Genomic DNA, 17,975 nt, shown 5'->3' on the forward strand with positions numbered 1-17,975 from the left:
TGTTAAGGGATGTGTCCTGTCAGAAAGAGCTGGCCTAAATGATGCATGTTCACAAGAGTATTCAGTATAACAGCTGGCACTACTTATTTTTTTAATTGGGTTGCATTAACTGGAGGAGGCAAGGTAATTACTTTCACCAAATTAAATGTAAGAAATGTGGAAAAAGGCTAAAAAAAAAAACTAAAAAAAAACACAACCAACAAATACTCTCAGTGACAGAGATAAAAATCATTTGCAGCTCAAGAACAGGATAGACCTGAACACAGAATTCCTCCAAAAGCTGGAGGCCATGACAGTGTAATAAAGAGCAACATGTTTCCACTCTGAGACAATGAAACAATTATTATGATACAATAATATTATTAATAAATTATCCATGTAGTTGCATTTTGTCAAGAACAACTGATAAAAAGAAAATTACTTATACCACTATACATTTTTCTGTAATATTTGTATTTTGTATTTCTCTTGGTGGTTGGTTGGTGCAACATGCTTTGAAACACCATAGATCCAAGTGCATGTCACACATGCTGAAAGTCTTTCTGAGCGTCCGAGCCAGCAGAAGCATTAATGTGACATATATCAAAAAAGAAAAAGCATAAATGTGATTAAGTATTGACGGATCACACTGCTGCAGATGTTAAAGTATAGATGGGCAGGGGGGTTGAACGCCAGAAAGAAAGAGTAAGACACCATTAGCTAATGAAGTTACTGCAGATGAGTGGATGTGATGTAGCCTGCAGTCTGGCTCTGTTTCAAGCTGGTCACACTCACTGTAGCAGTCATCAAAATGGAGGCTGTTCTTGCTGGCGACGAAGAGCGCAGCAGGCTAAAAGAGTCGATCAATTCATCAAGAAAATAGCGAGGAAATATGGCCTTGGAACGAGAGTCGGTGCGTAATGGTGTGTGAGCAAATGGTGCGCATGCTTCAGTGTCAGAGTGTGTGTATATCGCACAAATCTTGAGTGTGAACTTAAAGTGTTTCTGCATCTGTGTGCGTTACACACCAATGAAAGCAGTGACCTTGGGGTTGATGATGCCGCTGGGGAGGAGGTGAAAGTCGTACTCCACCGAGTCGACCACCACTGTGTGTCCTGCGTTGTTGCCGCCCTGCAGAGAAGAGACAGAGAGCGATGAGGAGAGACAAACCGAAACACAAAGAGGCCTAATTGAGGCTCTGCGACTCTCTTTGGCTGTGCTGGAAGGCAGGGTAAATAGTTTGGCGAGTAGCAACAAACATCATACATAAACCACTGGCCACTGTCTGTTAGTGTGTGTGTGTGTGTAATGCTCTGTGCGGTTGCTTAGAGACTCCTGCTCACTACGCACTCAGATCGCAAGTGAAGGTCTCACTCCAGTGTAAACTTGCTGATAAATGTGTCAGCAAAGGAACGTTTATATGGATTCAACATTATGTAAGTAATGTTTTGGAACGACACCCAGAAACGCGTCCTGTCAAGACATAATGCTCCAAACTCCTACATTGAAAAACAAACCGCAGCTCAGTCTCAAACTTCAAGCCACAAGTTGCCATCATCCAACAGAGGGCATGTAGCTTGAGGAATAATTTATTGTTTTGAAACCCTCTTACAAGCTACCCTGCCTTTTTTGGCACATATCAAGTCCAAAAACCAAGGCCAAACACAAACCAAAGCTTTGACAATCAATCAGTCAAATGAGCCTGATGGAAGAACAGTTTTGTATTCTTATCCTACACCTCTCTTATACGAGTTGGATTCCCCAAACCTTTTTTTTTTTTAAATTACACAAACTTTTTGTGTAGTTAAAATTGCTTGTTTCAGCCTGATGAATGCCACCTCTTCATGAGGAGGTGTGTTCGCGGGATTTCATCTATGCCCATAAAATTGCCATGTAATATTATATATTAATATAACCTGTTCAACTCCGTTTGTGGGCGAGAAGTTTCATTCTCAAAAAAATCTCTTTAGATTAAAAATATTTTCAACAGAGTAGCTTCCAAGTCCTGCTGGCAGACAAAAACAAACCAAATTTAGTGGTATAAGTACAGCGGTATTAGAGGGAGTACAGCGGTCAACCATGTGTCTTCAGAGCTGCACTGGGACAGAAATAAAGGATAGTTTGACGTAAAGTTATCAGGTCTTTCTTAAGCACAACGGTCCAAGACTAATATGAGAGGCGGTCAAGGGGACGTGACATCAACATTATAGCCTACGGTTAGGTAATGTTACACTGTTAGTGCAACAGAGTATGATACTGGACAGCTCATTAAATCAGCAAGCCACGATGGTGAACAGAATGTTAATTTTGCATCAAGTTTTTGTGTTTTCTGTATCATATTTAAACTCTAAGTTCATTCAAAATAAAAGATTGGTAAAATTGACAAATGCCACAATTTCTCTTTCATCAATCCTACGTGCCACTTATGAACAAATTTATTTGTACGATTGGTTCTTGCATGAGGCCCAATGACACTGGTTAACAAGCAGCTCAAAACTGGGTGACAAGTTACAACATAATGCACTTAAATACATGCATTGGGAGAGCCTGACCTGACAAGATGACTTTTTAATGTAGCTAAAACAATTAGACATTAAAGATGTAAGGGTGTAAATCACACGTTTTGTCACGATACAATATTATATATCGATTATTAGGACAACGATAAAATATCGCAAAGTCTGCCACGATATGATTTCGATTTGATTCATTTCAGGGGCCTGCGACCGATACGAGACGATACAATACATAAGCCTATTTAACACAATCAGTTACATTTATTAACAAAAAGCACCTAAAATATGATTTGACATTTAAATTAAAAACAAACTCTTTTCAATTTCAAAATAAAGGCGCATCTAAAAGATGACGAGATGTATATATATTTTTACTGGGTATCGATAATATTGGATCGTTGAGGATTGAATCTATAGATCGATCCAGATTGATGTATCGCTATACCCCTAAAAAGAAGACATTACATTTAAATATGTTTTGTTGTGTAGAACGATGCACATGTATTTATGCAATAAATAAAGTGGTCTCAGGAAATCATGATTCAATTGTTAAGTTTGGAGAAATACTAACACTGTTGTGTAGTAGCCAGCCAATCTTCTGCCTAAATACTGAACCACCCTGGTTGGTTGATCAATAGGAACAACATTTTCAAACAGTCAAAGACGGTGTTTAACGGTGACAATATGTGCTTGCTGGGTGTTAATCTGGACGCTGATACATTACAGGCCTGCACATGATTAAGCACAGCTGACAATGGGAGATAAAAACGCAAAGGGAGAACAGTGAGTCCTAGGACGACAATGTCACAATATGACCTGCATTGCTCCTCCCGGATTCATTTTCACACTCAGAGGGGTTATACTCTGCAGCTCATGGACTTAACAGATGGGAAAAAAATGAAAGGACATTAGCAGTGTCACCGCTCACTACCTGAGGAGCCAATTCAACTTTTAGTCCGTCCTGTGACCAGGATGTGTTCCTAACGATGTAGCCTGTGGATGTAAATCAAGCACAGCATGTGATTCGAGCACATGGGGTTATTCCTGGCCACAGCAGTACCCTGAAGGTGGAGAGAGGGACAGATAGGGGGTCAGATGCCTCTCCTTTTTAGATACTTTTACAATCCATCCCATCCCCCACATAACTAACTGTAGTTCTCATACAGTCCTGTGATCGGCCTCTTATTCCTGTCACGAGAAACTCAATTTTTAATACCCACCTGCTAGTGTACTGTGTTTGTGCACTGCTATGGCAACGCTGATTATCCATTGTGTGTCTGAGATTAAAATAAGAGGTCCAGAGGATTTGATTTAACAGAGTGGTGTCAGGAAACATAAGGCACAATTGATGGAGACGTATTCTTCACACCCGATTGTCTATATTGTAATTTTACTATGTTTAAGGTTTATTCTGTCCGCCGTCGGAGTGGGATCCCTCCTCTGTTGCTCTTCCTAAGTTTCTTTCATTTCCCCCGTTAAAAAAGCTTTTTCCATGCCTGAATCAAGGGTCTAAGGATGGAGATGCTGTACAGATCGTAAAGCCCCTTAAAGCGTAACTCTCGCCAAAATGCAACCTAGGGGCTTTTTGTGTACCCGAGTCAAACTATCGTTTAAAAGCATAATTAGGACAGAAACGCCACTTTTAAGATTTTAGCGTATTCTCGTTTTCGGTCAAATGACCTTTGGAATGGGAGTGCTAGGGGCACTACTATGACAGCATCAAAATCACTATTTTTAAAACACTAAGAAGGCTCGACACAACATGAAACTTTGCTCGAAGTATCACCAGGGGCTCTACACATGAACTCGAGCATCAAAGGTGGGTAGTAACGAGTTACATTTACTCCGTTACATTTACTTGAGTAAGGTTTTGAAAAAATTATACTTCCAGGAGTAGTTTTAAATCACTATACTTTTTACTTTTACTTGAGTAGATTTGTGAAGAAGAAACTGTACTCTTACTCCGCTACATTAGGCCACAATGAGCTCGTTACTTTTCTTTTTACCTCTTTGGTATTCTACGCGTCATAGTTTTTATCCCCCCCACGTTCGCCTCATTTTAATGTTTTATTTTGACAGAGAGAGAGACTTCCGCTAAAGGCTCTACCACGTGGCTGTGTTTCACCAATCAAACGTAGTTGTGCAGTCTAGTCACGTGACCATACTCAATCTCATCGGCGGGACGGGTTAGCTTTACAATGTCAGAATCAACCATCGGCAATGCAGACACAGATGAGGAGGAACAGCCCAGAGGCCAGATCAACATGTCCTGGATTTCTTTCAGTTACCCGGCTTCACCTAACCTAACAACCGCGGTCCCGCAAGCTGTGTCACGACCACTGACACATATAACGGTGGTTAACAACTAGTTCAATCAACCCAGGGTTTCCCAATCTAGCGGCGCGTGTTCACATAAAAGAGGCGATGTTTGCACAACATGACCAATAGCCACATATTTTACATAAGAAGAGCAAACTATAATTCTACCTAAATATGAAGAACACAGACACAGTTTTACAGACAAAACGCAATACAGTCGCTGCTTCCTAAAACAGGAGGACAGCTGGCAAAAAAAATTAAAAAATAGGCGACGCTGTAGATGCGTAGGCTAGCCTACATCAGAACGCTTATCAATATCACTTCCCCACCAGTCAGGCACAACATCGGACCATAATTACACTTGTGCTTTCCATAAACTGCCTTTGCTTTAGCCTATTATTTCAGTTGCAACCCTGGCAGTGGGAAGCGATTGTGAGAGCAAATAAAAAATATAAAAAACATAATTCAAACCGCTGTGCGCATTGGCGACAAATAGAAGCCGACAAATAGCCAATATGTAATTCCCTCCCATTAAAATCTATATATTTCATAAATATACCCATCAGGCAATGTTAACGGGGTTGTCGGTCTCTAAATGTTTTTTGTATGAGCGCACCCCCCACCCCCCTCTCTCCCTCTGCGCACCGAGCTCCGCCTGATCTTCTAAGAACGGGGACGCCGTTATCAATCGAGTATTGATTGGTCAGTAGGCGGTGCTTTTACACCGGTTGATCTCTGATCTCCAACATAACCTGCTCCCGACCAGGTTAGGCGTCCAGCATGAGTTACCACGGCGAGTGAACCCGGTAACAAGTGATCCACCTTCGTGATACAGAAAACCAAATCTTGCTTCGTAGTCCAGGCCTCTGGCCTCATAATGAAAGCATGGTTACCTTAGTAAAAGTGCGAAACAGCAGCTACATTACCTTGTTCTAGTTCTGCCTGCAGAGCCTGGTAAAAAAAAGTATAAGGTTTGGAAATTTGTGTTACTTGTGCTTATTTATTTTTGATGTATTATTATTTTATTGATTTTATTTTTTAAGTATTTGAATTTACCTGGACTATTTTAAGATATTTTGTAATTAATTAATTTAAATGTATTTTATTGATTGGATGAACTAGGCTATAATTTCCCTAAAGATGATTATTTTGAATTTTTGTCTGTCTGATTGAATGTTTGTGTTAAAAAAAAAAAACAGACGTTACTCAACAGTTACTCAGTACTTGAGTAGTTTTTTCACCAAGTACTTTTTTACTCTTACTCAGGTAATTATTTGGATGACTACTTTTTACTTTTACTTCAGTCATATTATTCTGAAGTAACAGTACTTTAACTTGAGTACAATTTTTGGATACTCTACCCACCTCTGTCGAGCATTGAGAACATTGTTTGTGTACACAGAGTTTACTAAAAAGAAAGGTTTTAACAACTCACTGTAGCTGTTGGTTTTTTTGGGTCGCCGTCCATCTTGCCAGTCAAAAAGTGTCAATCTCTGAACGCGAATGAACGGACTCCATAGGAGGAAATGTCATTCTTATGTGAGGCTCCTTTTTCAACTACAAGGTCAAAATTGTTTTTCATTAACGACAAAACAACAAATTATCCGTGCATTTCTATGGAACTAAGCTTTAGGAGCTTCCCATCTTTACTCTCCTCCCTGTTACGTCGCATTCGGAGATCGACTATTTTTGACTGGCAAGACGGACGGTGTCCGGGAAAACCAACAGCTACAGGGAGTTGTTAAAACCTTTCTTTTTAGTAAACTCTGTGTACACAAACAATGTTCTCAATGCTCGAGTTCATGTGTAGAGCCCCTGGTGAGACTTCGAGCAAAGTTCAATGTTGTTTTGAGCCTTATTACTGTTTTAAAAATAGTGATTTTCACGCTATCATTGTAGTGCCCCTATCAATCCTATTCAAAAGGCCATTTGGGATGCTGCATGTCATTCCCCCCTCTCTCTCCCCTTTCATTTCTTCAGCTGTCCTGTCAATAAAGGCCTAAAAATGGCCCCCAAAAAAATCTTTAAAAAAAATAAAGAAAAGGTCATTTGACCGACAACGAGAATACGGGCAATCTTAAAAGTGGCATTTCCGTCCTAATTATGCTTTTAAACTAAAGTTTGACTAGGGTACATTCACAAAAAGACCCTAGGTTGCATTTTGGCGAGAGTTACGCTTTAAGGTAACATCCAGCGTTCCTTTGAATCAAATCGGAAAAGTATAGTTGAGGGAGTGTTTCTTTTAGTCCTAGATTATGGTGATATAAGCAGTCAGGCTGCTGCTGCTTCCACTCTCGAACCCCGAGACTCAGTTTATCGTTCTGCCCTCAGATTCATTACCGGAGATCCCTATGACACTCCCCATTGCATTCTATATAAAAAGGTTCCCTCTCTGGCACAGATGTGGGATAAACAGCTGTATCTTCTCATCCACAGATCCCTTATTGGACTTTCACCACTCTACTGTATACAACATCTAATGCTGGACTGGACCATTGGATACTACCAAACCTGCTCTACTAACTGTCTTATGCTTCAAGGCAATTTATTCTGCCTTTAGTTTTTGTGCACTAAACACATGGAATTATCACTTTCATTACCCCTGGACAATTCAAGACGATAATCTCAAACCACTTAATCTCAGTGTGCAATTGTTTTCACTGAGTATTGTCCTCTTTGGATTCGTTTAACTCTGTGTATTTCTCTGTATCTCCACATTATTGCAAACGAGGGAAACGTCAAGATCGCCGAGGTTTAAATAAAGGTTTGAATATATGAATGATTGAATGAAAAGGGGAAATATTGGGCAATACAATCAGAACGGCTAATGAAAGTTTCTCTTCTACCCTTTTTAAGACTAAAGCAAGGACCTGAGTTTCCTGTTGGTGTTAATGGATCAAGACAGGTTCTGGACCTGTGACCGTGCTCCTGACCAGGGATGAAAACGGGCCTCACACCCTTCTGCTTTGCTATGAAAGGGCAGACACGGGTTACTATTACAGCTAAAATGTCATTAGAATTAGTACACCAATTAGTCGAGCCACAGAAAATGAATAATTTATCAAAGCAGCTATAAATCAATATTTTATACTATCGGACGACTTCTTGCATGTGAAAGGTGTGGCCTGTAGTGAATCTACAGGGAATTATTACCCGACTGCAGATCCCCCTCAGCTGTACATTGATTTACTACGACCTTTATACTGTAGGAACCTGTAGTTAGATATTGGGGAGTACTTCAATTATCATCAGCAAAAGATTCTGCTCGTTTTGATAGCAAATACTATAAATTTGCATAAAGCCCAAAAAGCCCAAGGCAACATATATAAGTTGCTTGTTTTGTCAAACTGACACTCCAAAAGACAAAAGGTATTTAATTGACTAACATATGTGACAAAGAAAAGCAGCAAATCTTCAAGAAGCTGGGGCCATTTCATGTTTTGCTAAGCAACGACTTGAACTATTAATAGATTATCAAAATATGAAAGCTGCTAATTTTCTGTTAATAGACGACTGGGCTCAAAAGTATTTATATATGTATTATCATATTACAGCAACACTATGTAACTTTTAGGGCGAGTTGTAGTTCCAATGAGACAACCTGTAGGGGGACCGAAGCGGGAAAAGTTACATAGTGTTGCTTTAATTTAACACTATTAGAGACCCCTGTACTTAACTTTGCAGACAGTGAACTGCCCATGCAATAACAAATTAAACAAACTTAATTATTTTGTGACTGTTAATTACTTTTTCAATGCAATGGAGGCTTACTCATTACACATGGTAAATATTGAGATTGGTCTCTCATTTTGTAAGATCATCACACATTCATACTTCTCATCTGTGGCTAGAAATCAGTAACTAGAACAAACGGAACTATATTCTATTCTGTTTCCTGTTGTTGTGATAACAGTGCTGGGTTTTAAATCATTATTAATATTATTAGCAGCTGTGACTTTTAACGCAGCCAAAGCTTGTGTTAACTTAGTTTTAGTCAACCAGTACGGTCAAATACAACTTTGAATTGAGTATGCAGGAGCCTTTACAGAGGCTAATGAGCAAATGATCTGCACCACTTTCTTAGGTAAAGCCGATATGGATATATGATATTCCACAATAATGACTGCTGACTCTCAGTCTCCAGAGATGCGTTTTGCTGGTAGCACGCCCCCTCAGCTACACACCCCCTCTTTACGTTCTTGTAACCCCAACTGAAACTTTAAGGATCTTAAAGGTCTGGACTGTAAGGAACACCGAGCAAGACTGCTGGCAAAGCTTATGTTATAAAAAGATCAACGCTATCTGCTCCAGCGGCCCCCAACAAACATATATACACACATCATGATGTATGGAGAGGACGCTGTGCAGGACCACTGCCAGAAAGCGGTTTATTTTTCCATGTCTCCTGCCTCGACAGGACTGCAGTAACAAGGAAGCTGCGCGGCTCCGGAGAGTCCTTGTTATGTCAACTTGTTATCAACAGGGACAACTAATAGTCCAAAGAGTTAGTACTAGCAGTCAAAAGATTAGCAAGATTGTCTAGAAAGCTGAGGAACATGGTGTGAAGTAGGTATACAATAATACAATAATAACTTATCGTAGATAAGAAGTCGATACCAGCGTACATGTCCCCCACTGAGTTAGAAGAAATTGCAGTACAGAAATGCCAAAGATAATTTAGTCTCCATTAGGGGTGGAACAGTACATGTATTCGTATTGAACTGAAACGGTACGGGCGTCTCTTTATGATCGCAAGTTTGGGAAACCTTTGGTTTCCTTGTCAGTTACAGTAGTACAGGCGAGAGAGTGGTGGATAAGACGAGGACTGTGTGTCGGCGTTGTTGGGTATGCGAGTAGAAATACATCTAACATGCTAACGCATATCCGACGCCATCACCCAGACAAAAAAAAAAAAGTCCAACTTCTCCTCCCTACAGTGCTTAACCAGCCTTTAGATACACATACAAATAGGGCCCAAAAAAAAAAATCACTGAAGCAATCGGAATTTACATGTCATCTTCGATGCGCCTGTATTCACTCGTAGAGGAACCTGGCTTCAAGTATTTGCTGTATGTACTCGAACCTCGTTACAACATGTCATCCCATCCACACATGAGGCAAACTCTTCAATATACATCCAAACACGGACGTTGATGGAGCAACTCCATTATAGACAGAATACCAGCTGAGATCCGTTGCATTGTTTTTTTAACCAGGGCAGCAGTTTTCAGATTACATTATGTGCTTACATAATTGCAAAAGGGTTCTCCAATGTTTTCTCAGTTTGCCTTTTAAAATGATATCAGATTAGTAAACAGAATGTGCCTTTGGAACATTGGATGAATGGTTGCTGATAATGGGCAATGTAGATATTGCATTGAAGATCAGCCACTTCTTTCTACAATAGTCGACAACCCTTTTGCAATTATGTAAGCACATAATGTCATCTGAAAACTGCTGCCATGATTAAAAAAAAACAATGCAACTGATCTCAGCTGGTATTCTGTCTATAATGGAAATTTCTAAGTGACCCCAAGCTTTTGACCGGTAGTGTGTGTATGTATGTATGTATGTATGTATGTATGTATATAATTTATTTTTTTACTTATTTAACTGTCTAGTAAAGTTCAAACACAGTGTTTAAAAAGTGCAATCCACATGTTTATTACAGTAAATAATAATCTAAATACTACTAAGTGTGGTAAAGCCACATATTTGTTTTTATATATTTCTACAATCTGCACCATAGTTTGTGCGATTTGTTTCTGACTTTCATATGAATGTTTACACCAGGCTTGGTCAATGCTCAATATACTATGTGATTGAAGTAGTTAAATAAAAGATGTCATTCATATAAATTCATGCATCACCTAATGTCATCATCACATACAGGCCTGGCCTCCAGGAAATAACTGTTTAATCTATCTAATATTGTGTTGTTCATATTATACAATGATTTATTGATTGTCTTTGTTGAATAATACAGAAGACAAGGAGCTTAAAAAATAATTGCATATTAAATCGCAATATTGGTGAAAAAAAATCACAATTAGATTATTTTCCTAAATCTTTCAGCCTACTGAGAGCTGTGAGGGTTTAAGGTCTACTCAACAAAAATAGGAAGTAATCCACATTGTTGTACTACCACTAACACACAGCCAAACTGAACTAAGTTGTTTACACATGTTTTGTTGCCAAGACAAAACAGAAAGCGATCATCATTTTGAGTTGAGCCAGGCTGACTGAATAAACTCTATACAGTTACACGCATCGGTATTCAGAGACCACCAAATATGACCAATCCTCCACAGGCTGGCTGGACTTCAGCTTTCTTAGAGTAGATGTGGTTTAGGTTCATGGCTCTAGGCCATCACAGAAGAGGGGCTAGTCCTCCCTCGACTGCTTTCACTCAACTATTCCTGTTCAGGGAGATCAGGGACAGGAATCTTTTCACTACACAGTGGGCAAAGAGTTGAGAAAGCCCTGGCCATGTCTACAAGACAACAACTCACTGCATTTCAGAGTCTCCAATCCACCTGGTTTGCGTGAGACAACTAGAGTGCATGAAAATTCAACAAAGTGCCAGAAGTTAAACCACCAACATGCTGACAGAGTCCAGATAAAGAGCAAGTGGGGGGGGTCACATGGATGTCACTAAAGATACAGCTTGATAAGCTAAAATAACAACAATCACAATCATGTGGTGTGTAACAGTGAAGGTGAATAACAACTCCCCATTAGCTGCACATTCACATCTCTTTATACATCTGTTTGTACATCCTGACATAGTGAAGCATATGTTATCAACTAGTGTTAATTTTGTCAGACGAGACTAAATTTGTTCGGCAACGACCTTTTTTTCCATGACTAAGACGAGACGATGACGAGACTGCGCCAATGTCCAAAAACGCTGACTGACGCCGCCTTCACACTGGCAGTTGAAATCAGCTCTGTAATACCAAAGAACTTCTAATATACCAAGAAGTGCCACTCCCTCGTTACTTCCGGGTTCTGAACTGGTTGCAGTTCCACCAGAGTTCCATATAGGGGGCGCTCACAGGCCAGTGCAGAATGAATGGGGCTCTATAGAGCTATACCCCACAAAACCCACTTTTCTCAGGATATAATTTTTTGTCTATTAATTTGAATGTTGCATTCGAAAGGGGAGGCAGAGAAAATACACACTGCTGGGTGTTAGATTTTTTTAAAGTCGCTTTTTTGTTCTAAAAAGCCTTTTAAAATGTCAATGACGTCATACACATATACGGCCAGAGATACTGCTTTACGGCAAGCTCTGAGTCGCTTCCTTTTTTCTCTCTCAAGGCATCGACAACACAGCTAACAGTTAAGGCTCTCCCTGTTAATACATGTGCTAGAAAGAGGTTTGCTAATGTTTTAAAGACCTCGCCGAAATATTCACTCTGACATTCTGGCTCTGCTTCGGATGCCGTCAAGCTGGCTCTCCGATCGTAATCAGACCTTCACTGACCAATCAGCATTCATTAGCAGAATGCTAGCGTGTTATGGGCAACAACGACTCACCCTGTAAGAAATCAAAAGGACATAAGTACTCGTTCATTCAAATTTCGACCTATAACCCATGTTGAACTTGCAAAAAGTACAATCAAATCTGAGGTTTCTCAACGACAATCGGGCGAAAGAGACACATTTAGCCGTCTAGCTCCATAGAGTCCCATTCATTTTGCACTGGACCGCGATCACCCCCAGTGGAACTCTGGTGGAACTGCAACCAAATTCGGTACAATGGGGCTGGATAGGGAGTGGAACGGCTTTCCGTAGACCGGCTTTGGTAATACGCAATACGCCCCCAGCGGAAGTCGTACTACACCGTTGAAAAGCTTCGGAAGCAATTTACAAAAATGGCGGAACAACTAGAAGGACTGATAAGTGTCTGAATGTCCGATTCTCTATGACCTCTCTTATACAGATATAAATAGAAAGGCTGCTGCGTGGAGTAAAGTTGCCCAGGACGTTGACATGTCACGTCGGTTAAATGTGACATAGCGGTATAATGTCAATAGTTAGACGTCTGTTGCTAGCTAACCAATTACCATTACCAGGTTTGTTTATCATTACCATAGCAACGCTAACTTCCGTCGGATAGGAACCATCCGTAGCTTTTCGCAAGAGTTCAATCTGGTTAAATTTTTTGAACGCATCCGGATGATCAACTGACACGATTTTTTTCGCACCGCACTCGTTCGGACCATGGATGTATTAAGAGAACGGTTCGGACACATTCGCATGCGGTCTGCGAACTTATATATATGTCAATGTCTGCGAATCTCCATAGGAAATGAATGACTTCCGGTCATTTCGAAGCCGTATCGGAGATGATTTCAACTGCCAGTGTGAAGGCGGCGTGAGACTAAATTAACATGCATTATAGTTGACGAAAAAAGACGAGACTAAAATGTTTTGCATAAAATAAAAACTAATATAAAATCTCTCTTCATTTTCGTCTACAATCGTCTCTACTTTTTCATCATGAGATAGAATATTCTTCTTTTACTGAGACCCAGTGACAGTTGCCCTAACGACCGTTATCTACCGGACCGAATAGCCTGCGCTTCTCTCTGATGTTCCTAAACGGACGTTAGAGTCAACCGAAACATCGCTGCACGGGGCGCTAGTTAACACTACCCTTGGCAGCAGGTAACGTTAGCCTACCGTTAGCTAGCAGTTGGATTTAACACAGTTAAAATGCTGACAGCTAAACGGTGTAAAGGTTTGTCTCTATTTCCAACACGCGACGTACGACAGTCTGCAGCTGCCGTTGTCTGAAAAACAACACATGTTGCATTCACTTGAAATACGCCTCGCCAGTTTCGCGCTGCATTTATTTTATTGTAAAATATCCTTTCCTCATGCAGTGGTTGTTTTTGTCGTTTACTGGTGAAATAAGGAAGAGGCTCAATATTTATATAACTTTATAGCATTTATTTATTTTATAACTATTTGACAGAAATGGTTATCAGAAATAATTTATTTAAAAAAAGACTAAAATGTTTTGACTAAAACTTGACTAAAATGGCGAGACTTTTAGTCGACTAAAACTTGACTAAGATACCTTGAGTTCTCTTTTGACTAAAACTAGACGAAAATGACGAGACTTTTAGTCGACTAAAACTTGACTAAGATACCTTGAGTTCTCTTTTGACTAAAACGACGAGACTTTTAGTCGACTAAAACTTGACTAACAAAATTTTTTGGCACAAGACTAAGACTAAATTAGAAATAGGTGACAAAATGAACACTATTATCATGTATGCGGTCTTGTTTTGCATCCTGTCCCTTGCCAGCCTGTCCAAAATGATAAAGTGGTGTATGGGCCCACAGAAGCAGGATAATGTGTATGGTAGGGCTGCAGCTAACGTTTATATCCATTATTTATCAATCCGCCTATTATTTTCTGGATTAATCATTATGTCAATAAAATTTCAGAAAATAGTGAAAAATTCTCTTTGTAATTTCCTAGAGCGCAAGGTGACGTCTTCAAATTGAATATTTTATCTGACCAACAATCCAAAAATATTCAGTTCATTATCAGGTATGACAAAAAAACATCAGATTATCACATTTAAGACATATGAAACCAGCAAATGTTTGTTTGTTTTTTGCTTTAAAAGGAAAACAATTTTATAATTGTTGCCATTTTTTTTGTCGATGACCTAATTGATTAATTGACAAATTGTTGCAGCTCTAGTTCATGGTGTATATGGATATGTTAAACTGCAGCCTGCAAGATCAGGACAAAACTAGGTGGTGAAAAAATTATTTCTTTTTTTTAAAGCACCTGAATGCACAGATCAATATATCAGGTCAATAATCAATAACTGGCTGAACTGACAATGATAAACTCAAATTTTAGATTCTGTCTGTAATATTTATACCGGACTCCAGGGAAAATTTATATTTCATATTGTGTATATAATAGACAAGTAAAGGCATGTATTGCCTATTTCACACAGCTACAATTTTCTAACTTTATTGGCGCTAATGCAGCCTTCAACAGCAGAAAAAAGACCAGAATAATGCAATAAACACAATCCTGTATGATACAGTACACATCCTAACAATCTCTCCCAGCTCTATACATTAAACTTGTAATGCATCGTTCAGCCGGAATGAATAAAAAACCTGCAGCCAACATTAGTCGAGTCTTTTTGCTAGCTAACTGACCAGCTTGAACGCACTGGTGGCCATAAAAGCCCAGTCTGGAGTGATGTACTTGGTCACTTTAGTTAGCCAAAGGTGCCTTCAGCTATCTTATCATGTTCACACGACAGGAGTCAGTTCATCACAGATATTACAGCTTACTAAAGAGCAAAAAAAAAAAAAAAAAAATAAAAGCAGCAGCAGGAAAAAGGGGAAAAACAAAAAAAAAAAAACCAAAAAAAACACCCAGAAGGAGGTGGGGTGTGTCCTCCAACATCAAACAAAACCCCGCGGGGGAGGGGGGGGGGCGTGCGGGGGGTTTCCAGGGTATAGCTTACCCGGGAAACGGACGCAGGACAAGTGAATGCAGCATAGGGGGGGGGGGGGAATAACCAACCTGACATCTGCACACCATATCCGCGTCTTGTGCGAGCAGATCCACAACTTTTCCTTTCCCCTCGTCGCCCCATTGAGCCCCGAGAACCACGGTCACTCTGTTGCCGACTGGCGGTCTGGGTGCTTGTTTTGTCGGGCTGTCGCTGCCGTTTGCGGCCCCGGCAGGTTCCTGACTCCCTCTTTCCGACATTTCTGCTGGGTCGCTGGCTGACTACACTTGTGCGCCTTTCGCACCGTGCTGCTGCTGCTGCTGCTGCACCAAAGATAGCTAGAGGAGTCAGAGGACTGAAGGAGCTTCCACAGCAACGTTAGACGCGAGGAAGTAACACACCACGGCCACGCACATGCGTACAAGTGTCTGAAATTATTTCCATACCATACATACACATACATACATGTGTGAACAGAAAAAAATACGCAGCTGCAGCTTTATACCTCATGCAAATAACTTACTTGTAGTCTTAATTAAGATGAAATAAAACAATTCCACCCGCCACATGTTTATTATTGTATGGATTTATCCGACATAGGTTTCTGTAATCCGACAGCACGTGAATCATAGATAGGACACTCCCATTTTCCACTGCCCAAATGTGTGTTAAAGTAGTTTAGCCTACCTGTTCCAATATAGTTTTTGATTGCATTAATTTTCCTTTCTTCAAAGTTCCTTTCTCTTTGTGCATTTTGTTTTAATCTGAGTTTCCTATTTCTGCACATAGATGCATGCATTGCTATCCTCAATACATGCAGCTGCGATGACCAAAAGACTTCACAAAACTAGAGTTCAAACCCTAAACCTAACCCTCCTATGGTAAATCCATTAGTGTTGAAGTACCAGTAATAGCTGTGGCAGTTTTAGTTCCTTGATAGTCTTTCTTAAGCTCCACAATTTTCATTTTATTGCCCCCTTAAACAGACATTCATTTTCGATTATCAAAAAGGATGCAAAACTAAACATGCATCTTCAAATGTGTTGCCTGTGTTTTGGCTGATAGGCTATTTTGTATTCAGAAAGTGCATTTTAATTATTTGTTCTTAATTTGGATTCCCATTAGCTTCCACAAAGTGGTTGCTATAGTCTTCCTGGGTTCAATACAAAAACACCAACAAATGAACAATGAAACAATGAAAACATTTTAATAAAAATCTGTATTTGAGGTTGACAGTTGACATTTTCAAACACCTGCAAGTCATAACATAAACCACTGTAGATTACATATTATTGTCCATATAGTAGACTAAAATAGCAGTCTCGCTTTGCCAGACCCTCCTTCAAAAACTCTTAGCAGATGTGTTGTATCTTGAATTATTTGGCTCCCTCTGGTGTTAATAAGAAATGCATGCACGTGGCCGTGTTAGATCAGTGGGTAGGGCAGGCGCACATACCAAGAGGAAGAGGTCGAGGAATCGAATCCGATCTGTGACGATTTCCTACATGTCTTCTCTCTCTCTCTCTCTCTCTCTCTCTCTCTCTCTCTCTCTCTTACCTAGCTGTCCTGTCAAATAAAGGCGGAAAAGCCCAAAAAATAATCTTAAAAAAGAAAGAAAAAGAAATGCATGCAAGTCCAATTGCCCACATTATGGAGCATTATGCCCATATGGTCCTATACTTTGAGTCAGTTTAATCCATAATGATGGCTCCACATTGAGAGGTAACATAAAAAAGTAACGTGAAACAATAGAACTGACTTATTTGCTAAAACAGAGTTAAAAAGTATTGATCACAAAATGTTTAAACAATAGCGTGTACAATTGAAGGCTGATAATCCATTCATTCTCAGTCATCCTCAAACCTTTCTTATTAGCAGACTTGTCGTTGTTGTGTGTGCCTGTTTGGACCTGCTGCAGATGGAGATGCACAGTGCCAGGTACAGCTCACATCACGACTGTCCTTTCATCTCCTTTGAGCTCAGCGTGGGACAGATGGTCAAGTGGGTGAACAAGAGAGAGCAGGGAGAGCAGGGAGAGCAGTGGGCACAGGTCACGACTCAGACTCCTCTTAGAAAGGTCCTTTTATTAACAAACTGATGTCATTCAGGTTTTTCACACGGACCTTGTTTTATAAAAAATAGTCAGACAAATACGGTCCGCACTGACAAGAGGAGTGCTGTAAGTTGAGGTCAAGGTTTCCCAGCAAATTCTTCACTTTACAACAATAAGTGGCGCTGATTTGAGTGGTCGTATCTGTGCAACAGGCCAAAGTGCAGCTGCTTTACAGCCATATTGTATAAGCCATATGCTCCCAAAGGTCCCTAAATTGTGATTCTCTCATCTGCTTTACACAGAATTGTCAAAGAAAACGTAATTATGGAGATTTCATGTTTGCATCTGCTTCACCGTTTTTTTTGTTCCCTCCATCTCTCGTAAATCACTTTATTGTTTCCTCGGTTTGTTTATCCATCAGTGACTGTTAATATTTACATGGTCTATGGTCAGTTGGCAGAAGTGTGTTATTTGTTGTTGTCTAACAACTGTGATTCTTTCTTTGTCCCAGATTCCTCATTTTAATTTGGCTGCCTAAAATCAAAGTAACTAGTTGTCTAGCTGTTCAATAAATGTAGAGGAATAAAAAGTGTAATATTTCCC

At 39.9% G+C, this 17,975-nt stretch overlaps 1 protein-coding gene across 1 annotated transcript in view; it reads right to left on the reverse strand.

The window, feature by feature from the left end:
• adss2 (adenylosuccinate synthase 2) overlaps positions 1-15,730 on the reverse strand; it is a 30,723-nt gene extending 14,993 nt beyond the window's left edge. Inside the window, exons 1-2 of the mRNA XM_039784728.1 lie at positions 15,391-15,730; positions 1,008-1,110 (exon numbers count right to left, since the gene is read on the reverse strand). Coding sequence (XP_039640662.1) covers positions 1,008-1,110; positions 15,391-15,579 — 292 coding nt within the window. The 5' untranslated portion in view covers positions 15,580-15,730. The remainder of the gene's footprint in view (positions 1-1,007; positions 1,111-15,390) is intronic.
• Between the last annotated feature and the right edge of the window lie 2,245 nt (positions 15,731-17,975).

This window comes from Perca fluviatilis, chromosome 19 (genome assembly GCF_010015445.1).
Source record: "Perca fluviatilis chromosome 19, GENO_Pfluv_1.0, whole genome shotgun sequence".
In the NCBI taxonomy this organism is placed as follows: domain Eukaryota; kingdom Metazoa; phylum Chordata; class Actinopteri; order Perciformes; family Percidae; genus Perca; species Perca fluviatilis.